The 14,591-nt window shown below is 42.7% G+C and overlaps 1 protein-coding gene across 1 annotated transcript in view; it reads right to left on the bottom strand.

The window, feature by feature from the left end:
• The window catches only part of SUGP1 (SURP and G-patch domain containing 1), a 73,980-nt gene that overhangs the window by 42,001 nt on the left and 17,388 nt on the right, over positions 1 to 14,591 (bottom strand). Inside the window, exons 3-4 of the mRNA XM_040320624.1 lie at positions 11,816 to 11,916; positions 4,544 to 4,765 (exon numbers count right to left, since the gene is read on the bottom strand). Of these exons, the coding sequence (XP_040176558.1) occupies positions 4,544 to 4,765; positions 11,816 to 11,916 (323 nt within the window). The remainder of the gene's footprint in view (positions 1 to 4,543; positions 4,766 to 11,815; positions 11,917 to 14,591) is intronic.

Below are 14,591 nucleotides of genomic sequence, written 5' to 3'. Positions count from 1 at the left end.
ATGGAGCCACTGTACTAACTATTCAACCTTAGTACCATGATCTCCCCTGCTGTTATACATATTAAAAATGGTTGTGTGTGTGTACTCGGCTTTACAGTCAGCAGACCATTATCAGTCATGCCCCTTCCACAGAACCGGACCGGCTGCAGTACACACAGGCCGAATATCAGCCAGTTTCTTTTGAACCAGCCGATGCCACCTGACATTCAGCCCATGTGTACTAGGCTTTAGGCCCCTTTCACAAGGGGTAATGATCCGCCCCGTAAACCTCCGTATGCTCAGCGGGGATCGCTCCGTTGATCCCCACTGAGCCGGCGGATGACAGGGCAGTCCCTGTCTTTTCTCCGCTCTCCCCTATGGGGGGGATCGGATGAACACGGACCGTATGTCCGTGTTCATCCGATCCGATGACGGAAGGAAAAATAGGGTTTTCTTCCGTCTGCAGAATCGGAGCATTGTGGAGGCGGACGAGATCGGGTGTCAGCGGATGTTCATCTGACACCGGCAATCTCATAGGAACCAATGCATGTCCCCTTTTCATCCGTAAACGGATGGATGAAAAAGCAGACATACTGTACGCAGGTGTGAAAGGGGCCTTAAAGTGATATTAAAGCTTTGTTTAAAAAAAATTAAAAACACACACACACACACCAAACATGTTATACTTACCTCCACCGTGGAGTTCGTTTTGCACAGAGTGACCTGAACATCCTCTTCTAGGGTCCCTTTAGCAGCTCTGGCGGCTCCTCCCCGCATTAGATAAACCCCTTGCGGGTGTGCTCCTGAGTCAATGGCTGCGCTGCTATAAATTTATCCAATCAAAGCCGGGACTCCTTGGAGAGAAGGACAGCGAAGAAGCGCCAAGATGAAACGGCTCAGGTAAGTAAAATGTTGGGGCTGGGGGGGCCGGTGACTGCCAGGCGTTTTTTCACCTTAATGCATTGGATGCATTAAGGTGAAAAAACATGAGGGTTTACAACCCCTTTAAAGATTTAGAAACTTGGCTTCTGCATTATATGTTAACAGGACGAAAATCAGTGTGTCCCTCTTTGCCAGCGAGGATAGACTGGAGTTTTCTTTTATTTAAAACTGTTCAGAATAGCTTGCAGTCTGCCTGAGGCCTGCCCTAAACAAGAAAATTAAATTTAAGAAACACATATATTGTTTTTCGGATGCTGTGTGAATAGGAGCACATACCAAACATATAGCGGGGGTTTTCTCAAATTTGACTGCAAAAAGTAGAAATACGCTCAGAAATTTATAAAGCAATATTTGATCTAAAAAAACGCTGCATACATCAACAACCTATTCTGGCCAAAATACGCACGCTTTGGTTTCCTAACACCAAATATGTGTTTCTGAAATTACCTTATTTTATTTACCCCTAAATAAACTTTTGCTTGTGCAAGTTCTGTTTCTATGTACTTTATTTATTGCCGTATAACACTCACTTTTTTACCCTAAAAATAAAGGGGAAAACTGTGCCTAGGGTTATACGCCTGTGCGTGTTATACGCCGATAAATACGGTAATTTAAATTCTATCCACTCCATTTCTTGCATGATAAAAAGGTCTAACCCGAATGAGAAAGTGAATAGTTATTCAATGCAGTAACCTAGTTTGTCTAGCTAGCTTTCACTAAGGGCCAGTTCACACCAGACGCAGTTCCACTCAGTTCCATGCGATTTTTCTCTGCAGAAAATGCATGCAGTGTGTTTTTCATGTATTCCAATGGCTCGAATTCACACCATGCAGTCAGTTTCTGCACCGGAAACTGACTGCATGGTGTGAACTAAAGCCAACTAGAGCCATTGGAATACATGAAAAAAACACTGTGCATGCATTTTTAGTGCAGACAAAACACACACAAAACTGTATGGAACTGTGTCTGATGTGAACTGGCCCTTAAAGATATTTTAAAAAGTGTTTTTATTCTCAACAGGAAACATTGATCATATTGGTCTTACAAAATGTACAGTGCATCACACTACCTCCTGTTAAGTGCAATTACAGACACTGGGGGCAATTTAACAAAGCTGCTGTGCCACTTTGCTGGTATTAATCCCTCTAACTTATTGCGCCAAACTCCTGAAGCATCTGCAACATTTTTGATGCTGACTGCGACTCGTGCACCAAGTTCAGGTAGCTCTAAAATGTGCCACTTTTGCATTGTTGCGCACTAAATGCGCCAAATAAAAATAAATACTAACAGTTTGTATCTTACGAAAGTGGAGGTAATTATAACCAATTAACTTTTGGCGTACAGGGAGAGAAACTGGCTCAGACAGATTTTGCAAAAGTGTCTCGTGTGCATTCTAAAAGTGGCACAGCATGAGCCAAATTCTAGTACAAGTTCTAGACAAGAATATGAATTTGGCTCATGCTGCACCACTTTCAGAATGCATGAGAGAGACACTTGCGCAAAATCTGTCTGCGTCAGTCTTTATGAATTCCATGGATTACATTTTTAAGAGTTAAAAATTGCATGGACAGTTTGTATTGGGCTTAGAGATTTAAAACATTTAAACTTACAATTGCAAGTGCACATGGATAAGGTCTGGACTAGTGTTTGGAATTAGTTCACATAAAGCCTGCTCAATACACTGATGACTGCATGGAAACTGCAAACCCCAACAAAACATATGGTACTTGGTTTTAAATGTCCTTATTTCTTCTGAGAAATCCTCACTTCCTGTTCTTCTGTCTGAACCTCCACACAGTAATGCGAGGCTTTCTCCCTGGTGTGCAGTGTCATTCTCAGCCCCTCCCCCTTTCTCTATCTGCAACGTAGAGAGCGTCCTGACTCTCCCGTAGTCCAAGGGAGGGGGCGAGCATGACACTCCACACCAGGGAGAAAGCCTTGCATTACTGTGTGGAGTTACAGACAGAAGAACAGGAAGTGAGAATTTCTCAGAGGAAATAAGGACATTTAAAAGCAAAATCGAAGGATGAGGTAAGTGGAAGACTGCACTAAAGGTAAAGGAAGCTATTTAGGTGAAAAAATAAAAAAATTGTACCTTTACAACCCCTTTAAGACAGAACTAAAATCAATAATGGTATAAAGAAATAGTCCATACGTTTCACATAGGATTCTTCATAAAAGATGGTCAGCAAACACCAGCAAGTGTCCAAAGTGATATACAATGTTATTAAGGTGACTGAGTGACACCCTCCACCAGTATTATTCTTAGCAGCTCACCTCAAATAATGGACCCCTGAATATATCAGTCAGGTCTCACAGGTAGTTGCCTTTAAGGGATGGGCAAACAGGAGCTCTGGATCAGATGGAATGTATGCCGGTAACTTGCTAGATCGTAAACAATCTCACCACCAAGCGGTGATGAAGTCCCGCTCCATTGGGACGCAACGCGTACGGAACCAGGCGACTACCGATCGTGACATCACTCACGTCCTACATGCCGTTTCTTGTGCACATTTTTATATGCTGTAAATCCTTCGCACCGAGGCTCAGTGCTATGCTTGCAAGTGCACTTTTTATATTTCAATACATTTTATAATTATACGGAGAGCACTAGATTTTTGCTGCTTCTTCTATGTATTTACCCGCTTTGAGTTGCTGGTGAGATTGTTTATGATCTAGCAAGTTACCAGCATACATTCATCTGATCCAGAGCTCCCGTTTACCCATCCCATAAGGGGAACTGCCTGTGAGACCTGACTGATATATGCAGGGGTCCATTATTTAAGGTGAGCTGCTAAAAATAATACTGGTGGAAGGCGTCACTCAGTCACCTTAATAACATTGTATATCACTTTGGACACTTGCTGGTGTTTGCCGATCATCCTTTATGAAGAATCTTATGTGAAAAGCATGGACCGTTTCTTCATACCATTTTTGATTTTAGTTCTGTCTTATTTTGTGCTGCACTGCCTATTTTACACATACAAACACAACAGGAATAGAGGGAAAATCTCCCAATAGCAATACTTGTTTTAATGCTTTTTTCTTAGATGTTTGTCTTAAATTTTTTGCGCTGCTCTGCCTAGTTTACATTTACTATTGGGGGATTTGATATTTTGACCCTCAGTGTTCTAGCTGCTGTTCTTACGTTTTAATTTCCGCTGGTGGATTTACTTTTTCAAATTCCTGTTGCGTTGACAACTTACAATTTTTTTTCCTGCCTATTTCTAAGAACCTCTATGAGATCCTGAACCTGTTCTTTTCCCCCCATATACACCAGTGATGGTGAACCTTGGCACCCCAGATGTTTTGGAACTACATTCCCCTGATGCTCACTTACACTGCAGAGTGCATGAGCATCATGGGAAATGTAGTTCCAAAACATCTGGGTGCCAAGGTTCACCATCACTGATAAATACTATATTAATACCTTGCTTTCCTAACACACACAAGTAACACATAACAGAAGTGCCTAGTGCTCATACTGCATGGAATAATAAGGCCACCAATGGAAAATATATATATAAAAAAAAAAAAAAAAAAAACTAAATAGTCAGCGTAGTTGGAGAGTTCTTCCATTAGACATGTTTCCTTTGATTTACGCTCACATGAAATGGCTTACTTTTTATCTCTAACCACTGCTCATAGTCCTCTTCATCATCGTCATCATCATCTGGGGACTTAAAAACGCTGTTTCTGGTCACTTTTGGAGTCTGCTTCGTTTGAGAATAGGACTTCACTGGGTTTAGAACGCTTTCCATAGAGGACACATGCCGCTTTCCTATAAGTACAGGCTTCTTCTGAGCTGGCGTTGAATTTCCACTCGAACGTGTTGCCGAGTTTTCTGCAGAATGAACAAGAGCCATAAGCGTGTACAAGAAGTTGCAGTATCCATTTGTATCTTTATGCAACCATGTTTCAAAAGTGATTTTCAAATAATCAATTTAACAATTTCGAAACAATTAAGCTTTTACTGTATCACAAAAGGCAAAAGGCATGTAGTGGTATTCTATTTGTTATATCGCAGCTGTAAAACTGCCTAGAACAGGCCATCCACCAAAGGTCAGTGACCAAGGAGACCTGTGACAGAGGCCACCCAGAGACCGACGACAACCAAGTGCTAAAGCACTTTCCCGACTTGTTCATTTCCTGACTTTGGTGGAGGTGGGCCAGCCACACCCCGTGACCTTTGACCTCTGGGAACACGTCTTCTGATCTTTGACCTCTGGGATAGGCCCCCATTCCAATTCCTAGCATTATTCTCAAAGGGGAAACCCTAACCCGACAACTCTAAAAGGAGTTACAAGACTCAGGGCCCATTCTGTGCAGTGCAATTTCATTCCCATTAATTTTGAAAAAAAGAATCGCACCACACCAAAACTAGTGAATGTACTGCTTTATGAAACGCACTGCAACCCAGATACTTTTGTACCATTCAATCTGGTTCGGGCCAGTGCACTGCAATTGGGGTGTCATCAGCTTTGTACTGAAAGCCGATGCAGGGCAGTGCGAATGGAATGTGGTGAAGGAAACCGCACAGGAATGTGGGTTTCCCACACTGCATTCCAGTGTTAACGGCCCTCAGTAGTCGAGATTGAAAAAACTATCCATACAACAGTTGCCCTGGTGCATGACCAGTCACAGCTCGGTGTAAAAAAAAAAAAAAAATAAGACGTTCTTCCATTAAAACTCACATGGCATCGATGCATTGATTTAAGTACAACTAGCCCGTCAGATTTTTTTTGCATGTGATTGACGGCAGCTATAGCCGACAGCTGTATGTTGGCAGGGAAAGCACCCCGCCGGCAGAACACAATAGTGCTGCAGGAGGGAACCCCTTAACACTGACTGTGGTTGCAGGAAAGAAAATTGCATCATCTATGGTACGCTTTAGGTTCACACTGCAGATATACAGCTATGAGGCTTTATGCACAGGAGTGCCTATGCAGCCTCACTAACCAGAGGTGCCCTGGTATTTTTCAGTTGGATTCAAAAACAATGGGAAACCGTTTTAGGCTGGGTTCACACTTGTCCTACAAACGGTCCTACATTGGGAGCCTCATGTAGCATGACATGTGAAAATCAATGTTTCCCTATGAGAGCCGTCTTAACTGGTCCTACACAAGTCGGTCCGACTTTGAAAATGCTCCCTGTACTACTTTTGGTCCTACATTGATCCTACTTCAGGCCCATTGAATATCATTGAAGTCGGACCAAAGTAGTATCCTGTTCATGAAAGTAGGATGGATGTAGGACCAATGTAGGATAAATGTAGGACCAATGTAGCAGAGCAAAGTAGGATGAAAGTAGTGTAGTAGTGTGAACCCAGCCTCAGGCTACTGCTTAGATACAAATAACACTTCCAGATGCTCCATACAAGATAGCACATATTCACATTTTGAGGTCAGTTTCACAATGTTAATGCCATGGAATGTCAGAGCCAGAGTCCAAATCTCAATACAATAGAGAATTGGTGGCTGGACGTAAACAAAGAATGTTTCCTCACAGCCCCCATGCAACTTAACATAACTGCCAATGTCTTGCAAAGAGAAATAGGGAAAAATGGTATAGTGTCCAAAGATGCAAAGCTAATTGAGACCTACATAGACCGCACAGAAGTAATTTTGACAAAAATAGAGCTACAAAAATATTGACTTGAAGGGGTTTTTCCTCATGAAGTGATTTATTTTTATATTTCTTTACTTTAATTAATTTAAAATGTCTTTGCTGAGATTGGTTTCAACTTTTACATGTAGTATATTACAGCTGATGGATGGATTATTTTTTTTTTTCAACTGTGGTTCAGTGTTTTTTATTATAATAAAATAATAAAACACGTGACATGTGACATCACCCTTCAGAAGTTGTTAAGCATATTGTCCTTCCCAACTATGAAAACTTTAAAGTAAATGGTTCTAAGGGCCAAATGTTGTTTACCTTAATGCATTATGGTAAAAAACATTTTAGGTGCCCACCCAAATACTTAGCAGAGCCCAATCTCTCTCCCTCCTTATTGGACTCAGTATGGGGTTGGCCAGGAGGGGCCAGGAGTGGTGGCAGGGGACACGAGGAGAGAAGAATCGGGGGTTTGCTCTTTGCAGAACCATAACACAGAGCAGGTAAGTAGAACATGTTTGTTATTTTAGAAATATATAAACTGAACCTTAAGAGCCGGTTCACATGGGGCGACTCGTCAGGCGACTCAGCCGCCTGACTAGTCGCGTTCCATTCTATTCAATAGAACTGTTCTAATAGGAGCGACGCAAGTCGCTCCTACTTACAAAAAGGTTCTTGTACGGCTTTGGGGGCGACTCGGGGTGACTTGCATTGACTTCTATACAGAAGTCATTTTGCAAGTCGCCTCTGAAGTGGTCTTCAGGTCGCCTTGCCGAGTCGCCCCCAAAGTCGTGCCGCCCCAGTGTGAACCGGGTGTTTAGGCCTCATGAACACTGGACGTTAAAATAACTTTATAAAAACGCCAGGAGCTTTGCAGTGAGTTTTTCAACTTTTCTCAATGGTTTTTGCAATAGCGTTTTTTAGCGGTATAGTTTTTATTTTTTATTATTTAACCGCTTAAGGACCGCCGCACACAGATATACGTCTGCAGAATGGCACGGCTGGGCACAATGGGGTACATGTACGTCCTCTTTAAGAGCCCAGCCTATCGGCCTAAACTGAGGAAAAAAAGTTTATATATTTTTGGGGGGTATTTATTATAGCAAAAAGTAAAAAAAAAAATTTGATTTTTTTTTCAAAATTGTCACTCTATTTTTGTTAATAGCGCAAAAAATAAAAACCGCAAAAAGGTGATTAAATGCCACCAAAAGAAAGCTCTATTTGTGGGAAGAAAAGGACGCCTATTTTGTTTGGGAGCCACGCCGCACGACCGCTCAATTGTCAGTTAAAGCCTCGCAGTGCCGAATCGCAAAAAGTGGCCAGGTCTTTAAGCTCCATAATGGTCCGGGGCTATTAACCACTTGTGGACCGCTTAACACCGATATACGTCGGCAGAATGGCCCAGGCGTGGGTCGCGGCGCGCTCGCGACCCGGTCCGAAGCTCCGTGACCACGGGACCCGCGGACCCGATCGCCGCCAGTGTCCTGAGATCGGGTCACAGGAGATGAAGAACGGGGAGAGGTTAGTGTAAACAAACCTTCTCTGTGGCTTGTCACTGATCGTCTGTTCCGTTATAGGGAACGACGATCAGTGATGTCAGACGTCCAGCCACGCCCCCCTACAGTAAGAATCACTCCCTTAGGGCACACTTAACCCCTTAGCGCCCCCTAGTGGTTAACCCCTTCACTGCCATTTTCACAGTAATCAGTGCATTTTTATAGCACCTTTCGCTGTGAAAATGACAATGGTCCCAAAAATGTGTCAAAAGTGTCCAATGTGTCCGCCATAATGTAGCAGTCATGAGAAAAAAAAAGGCCTTCAGCTTGATTGACTCACTGCAGCTGGCAGGCGAGTCCACAACTTCTGGCAAGTGCGTTTATCCCCCTACCCCAGGTGGAGGACGCACCATCCCTGGTGATCTTATTGCAGTTGTGGTTATTCCATTTGCCATCTACTTCTAAATTGGATTGCACAGCTGAGTTTATTTCCCAGTGTGGACTATTCAGCATATTTTGTCACCAATTTGTTCTTCATTTGAACTGAATTTTGTTTCACCATCCAGTGACACTTATTTCATCTGGCTTGTCCAGTGGAATTTGTACATATTTACACACAGCACTGTCATTTTATCACTGCTCTATGACTAATATGCACTGTAATGTTATATTGCACACTATATTCATTGTATTGTTGTTATTCACATTCTAGTGCTACACTATGTTTCACATTGCTATTTTACAAACCACACTCTACACTCCCAAACCACCCGTAATATAAAGACTGATAACCAATCAAATATTTTCTCCACATTATTGTTAAGTAGGTAAATTAACTTTTTTACTTTTAAGATCTAGCCAGCAGAGCAGACAAGAGCCACGGCTGGGCAAGAGTGCCGTGTCCTGCATCCATTTGGCTCCTCGCATAAGGGTGGAGCTCTAGGTGCCCTGGAAACCTGACAGTCCCAGCAAATGGACACACACCAGCCTTCATCTTCCTTATTTGTACAATGCAGCAGCTGGAGAAAACCTTGTGGCTTTGCTTTCGTTTCAGGTGCCAATGGGAGTGCAATCATTAGCGTCACAGAGGATTTCAGCATATACAGTGAGGAAAAAAAAAAGTATTTGATCTCCTGCTGATTTTGTACGTTTGCCCACTGACAAAGAAATAATCAGTCTAGAATTTTAATGATAGGTTTATTTTAACAGTGAGAGGCAGAACAACAACAAAAATATCCAGGAAACCGCATTTCAAAAAAAGTTATAAATTGATTTGCATTTTAACGAGTGAAATAAGTATTTGATCCCCTACAATTAGCAAGATTTCTGGCTCCCAGGTGTCTTCTATACATGTAACGAGCTAAGATTAGGAGCACTCTCTTAGCCCTGGTTCACACTGGGTAAGATTTGGAACGATTTGAGATGCGATTTGACATGTCAAATCGCATCTCAAATCGGCGGCAATTGTGGGCAATGGCACTGTCCTAATCAGTGCGACGCCGCATCTGCGATTTCAAAAAGTAGTTCCTGTACTACTTTTTGCGATTTCGGGCCGCGATTTACATTAAATTGCGGCCGAAATCGCGGCCGCGAAATCGCGGTAAAATCGCGCATTTTACCGCGATTTTGAATTCGCAGCAGTGTGAACCTAGGCTCAAAGGGAGTTCTCCCAATCTCAGCTTGTTACCGGTATAAAAGACACCTGTCCACAGAAGCAATCAATCAGATTCCAATCTCTCCACCATGGCCAAGACCAAAGAGCTGTCCAAGGATGTCAGGGACAAGATTGTAGACCTACACAAGGCTGGAATGGGCTATAAGACAATCGCCAAGAAGCTTGGTGAGAGGGTGACGACAGTTGGTGCGATTATTCGCAAAAGGAAGAAACACAAAATAACAATCTCCCTCAGTCTGAGGCTCCATGCAAGATCTCACCTCATGGAGTTTCAATGATCATGAGGAATCAGCCCAGAACTACACGGGAGAATCTTGTCAATGATCTCAAGGAAGCTGGGACCATAGTCACCAAGAAAACATATGGCAATACACTACGCCATGAAGGACTGAAATCCTGCAGCACCCACAAGGTCCCCCTGCTCAAGAAAGCACATGTACAGGCTTGTCTGAAGTCTACTAATGAACATCTGAATGATTCAGAGGAGAACTGGGTGAAAGTATTGTGTCAAATGAGACCAAAATCAAGCTCTTTTGCATCAACTCAACGTGGGGGGGGGGGGGGGGCGAGAGGAGGAGGAGGGAGGAGGAAGGAGGAAGGAGGAATTGTGTTCCTATGACCCCACGAACACCATCCCCACCGTCAAACATGGGAGGTGGAAACATTATTCTTTGGGGGTGCTTCTCTGTCAAGGGGACAGGACAACTTCACTGCATCAAAGGGATGATGCATGTGCTGTCAAATCTTGTGAGAGAACCTCCGTCCCTCAGCCAGGGCATTAAAAATGGGTTGAGGATTCCAGCATGACAATGACCCAAAACACACGGCCAAGGCAACAAATGAGTGGCTCAAAAAGAAGCACATTAAGATCCTGGAGTGGCCTAGCCAGTCTCCAGACCTTAATCATATAGAAAATAGGTGGAGGGAGCTGAAGGTTCGAGTTACCAAACGTCAGCCACGAAACCTTAATGACTTGGAGAGGATCTGCAAAGAGGAGTGGGACAAAATTCCTCCTGAGATGTGTGCAAACAGACAAGAAATGTCTGACCTCCGATTGCCAACAAGGGTTTTTCCACCAAGTACTAAGTCATGGTTTGCAAAGGGGTCACATACTTATTTCACTCAGTAACATGCAAATCAACAACTTTTTGGAAATGCGTTTTTTCTGGATATTCTTGTTATTCCGTTTCTCACTGTTAAAATAAACCGACCATTTAAATTATAGTCCGATTTCTTTCCCCCCCCTTTTTATTTTTATTTTCCTGACTGTATCAATGAATATTGTACCATGTATATAAATATCTCGTTATTGGGATTCTCCTCTTCCTTATATGTTCAATGTATCCATCGCACTTTTTCACTAGTCTGGTGCGACTACTTTTCTATCAATAAAATTGTCCGATAATTTTTTTGTCAGTGGGAAAATGTACAAAATCCCCCCCCCCCCTCACTGTATGGAGGTGCTTCTAATGGCTTCCTATGAAAGCCTAAACTCGCAACACTGCAGTGGAATCCCAATTGCAGCCGATTTGTGACAGCTGAAGGGAGGGGGCATGTTCATCAGCAGAGATCTGTCCTGTACAAACAAGCCTGTTGCGACCACCGGGTCTGGCCAAGCCTGTAGTGTGCACTGTAGGTTGGCAAGAAAAGTGTGCAATCTGTTGCTGAAATGTGGTGTGTGCGGGGGAGCATCGCAGCTTACAAGAACTGCGCACTCACTGTTACATTCTCCTCCTGAGCCGTTATCTTTTGCTGGAGCTGCACAATGCCATAACGCTGACAAATTGGGTCTGTCTACTTCAGTGCTGCCCCAGTGATCACACTTGTTGTCAGTTAGTATCAAATCTCATTGGTGTGTGTGCGCATTTGTGTGTAGATTCAAGATACTGGCACTGTGAAAATAGGTCTGCTCCTAAGGACTCAACGTTACGTTAAAAAAAAGAAAAATCTGAATTGAAAATAAGCAAAGAACCAAAGTTGTGACTAACAGATTTCACTATTTTGAATGGAGAATTCTGATTGGTTACTTTTGGATACAGCTGCAATTGTGTGCTAGTTTTCTTCTTCTTTTCAAAAAAGAAAAAAACTGTAAAAAGTGCCAACTCACCAGGGCCCGTCTTTTGCTTCTGTAATTTAAGAAACTGTTGTAAAAAGCTTCCATCATTTGCAAATTTGTTCGAGGTGGATGAAGAAGATGGGCTTGCAGAACTGCAATATAAAAAAAAAAATGTGAACACAATTTGTAAAAAGTAACCAAATCCCCATTTTTTATTTAAAGATGAACTACTACAAATATAGTTGTAAAGTGTAAAAGACCCAGATCAAAGTCAGAGGGGTGGGAGCTGCATCCTCCAATGAACGCAGGTAGAAAAGATTCTATGGCAAGTACAAAAAACAAAACAAAAAAAATCCTTAAAAGCAAATATACAGGCCATTCAAACTGCCATCGGTAAAATGCTACACCCACAACTGATATCAAAAGTATGCAAACCCAGGAGAGACTCCAGGAACACAAACAAATTAGATTTACTATGCGAGTATCCTTGCCCCTGACTAATTCATAAAAAGACTGGCATTGACAGATTTTGTGAAAGTGTCTCTGAGGCATTCTAAAAGTGGTGCAGAACATGTCAAACTCATGTACCTGTCTAGAACTTATACTTGAATCTGGAGCATGCTGCTCCATTTCTAGAATGCACGAGGAGACACATTTGCAACATCGGTCTGCGCCAGTTTCTCTCTGTACGCCAAATTAGAGTTGGTCTTAATGAACTTCACTTTTGTAAGATATGAATTTCGTTATTTAGAATTTGGCATTCATTGCACCACAATGTAAAGTGGCACATTTTAGAACTACCTGAATTTGGTGCACAAGTTGCGGTCTGGACCAAAAGTGTTGCAAATGCTTCATGAATTTGGCACAATATATTAACCACTTCCATACCGGGCACTTACGCCCCTTCCTGCCCAAGCCAATTTTCAGCTTTCAGCACTGTCGCACTTTGAATGACAATTGCGCGGTCGTGCTACACTGTACCCAAACAATTTTTTTATCATTTTGTTCCCACAAATAGAGCTTTCTTTTGGTGGTATTTGATCACCTCTGCGGTTTTTATTTTTTGCGCTATAAACAAAAGAAGAGTGACAATTTAAAAAAAAAAACACTATTTTTTACTTTTTTATTTAATAAATATCAATTTTTTTTTTTAAAAAAACTTTTTTTTCCCTCAGTTTAGGCCGATACGTATTCTGCTACATATTTTTGGTAAAAAAATAAATAAAAATCGCAATAATCATATATTGATTGGTTTGCGCAAAAGTTATAGCGTTTACAAAATAGCCGATAGATTTATGGCATTTTTATTTTATTAATTTTTTTACTAGTATTGGCGGCGATTTGCGATTTTTTTACTGTCACCGTGACATTGCGGCGAACACATCGGACACTTTTGACACGTTTTTGGCGCCATTCACATTTATACAGCGATTAATGCAATAAATATGCACTAATTACTGTATAAATGTGACTGGCATTCAAGGGGTTAACACTAGGGGGTGAGGGAGGGGTTAATATGTATACCTGTATTGTGTTCTAACTGTGGGGGAAGGGGGGTGACTGGGGGAGGTGACCGATCTATGTCCCTATGTACAAGGGACACAGATCGGTCTCCTCTCTCCCCTGACAGGACGTGGAGCTCTGTGTTTACACACAGAGCTCCACGTCCCTGCTCTGTCGTTACCGATCGCGGGTACCTGGCGGACATCGCGACCGCCAGGCACGCGCATCGGCATCTCGGGGGCGCGCGCGCCCCCCAGTGGCCGCAGGAATAAAGGGATTTTTAATACAGCTTACCTGTAAAATCCTTTTCTTGGAGTACATCACGGGACACAGAGCAGCATATTCATTACTATGTGGGTTATATGGAGTACCTTCAGGTGTTGACACTGGCAATCTCAAACAGGAAATGCCCCTCCCTATATAACCCCCTCCCATAGGAGGAGTACCTCAGTTTTGTAGCAAGCAGTATGCCTCCCAAAATGGTCCCCAAAAAGAGGGGTGGGAGCTCTGTGTCCCGTGATGTACTCCAAGAAAAGGATTTTACAGGTAAGCTGTATTAAAAATCCCTTTTTCTTTATCGTACATCACGGGACACAGAGCAGCATATTCATTACTATGTGGGATGTCCCAAAGCAATGCTCACAATGAGGGGAGGGAGAACATCTCCAAGACAAAAGGATTTAATTTAGAGAAATACTCAAATCATAATAAATCCAACTTAGTTGAGAAAAATAATCTTAAATTTTAAATTTAACTCAAAAAAGAGGAGCCCCCGGAATCCGAGGGTCTCAAACTGCAGCCTGCAGCACTGCCTGCCCAAAGGCTGTATCAGTATTCCTTCTTACGTCCAACTGGTAGAATTTTGTAAACGTGTGGACAGAAGACCAGGTTGCCGCCTTGCAAACTTGAGCCATAGAGATCTGGTGATGTGCTGCCCAGGAGGCGCCCATGGCCCTAGTAGAATGAGTCTTTAATGATACTGGAGGAGGCAACCCTTTCAAGCCGTAGGCCTGAGTGATTAATTGCTTAATCCACCTAGAAATGGTGGACTTTGCAGCTGCCTGCCCCTTCTTGGGCCCATCCGGTAATATGAACAGCACATCTGTTTTCCGGATCTTCTTTGTAGCTTTAAGATAGGCCTTCATGGCCCTGACGATATCCAAGGTATGCAGCAACCCTTCCTTTCTGGAAGTAGGTTTAGGGAAGAAGGATGGTAATACCAAATCCTGGTTCAAATGAAAACTGGATATAACCTTCGGTAGGAAGGAAGGATGAGGGCGGAGAACGACCCTGTCCTTGTGAAAAATAAGATATGGTTCCTTAC

The sequence above is a fragment of the Rana temporaria genome, chromosome 1 (assembly GCF_905171775.1).
Source record: "Rana temporaria chromosome 1, aRanTem1.1, whole genome shotgun sequence".
Taxonomy (NCBI): domain Eukaryota; kingdom Metazoa; phylum Chordata; class Amphibia; order Anura; family Ranidae; genus Rana; species Rana temporaria.
This window is presented reverse-complemented; position numbering and strand designations above follow the sequence as displayed.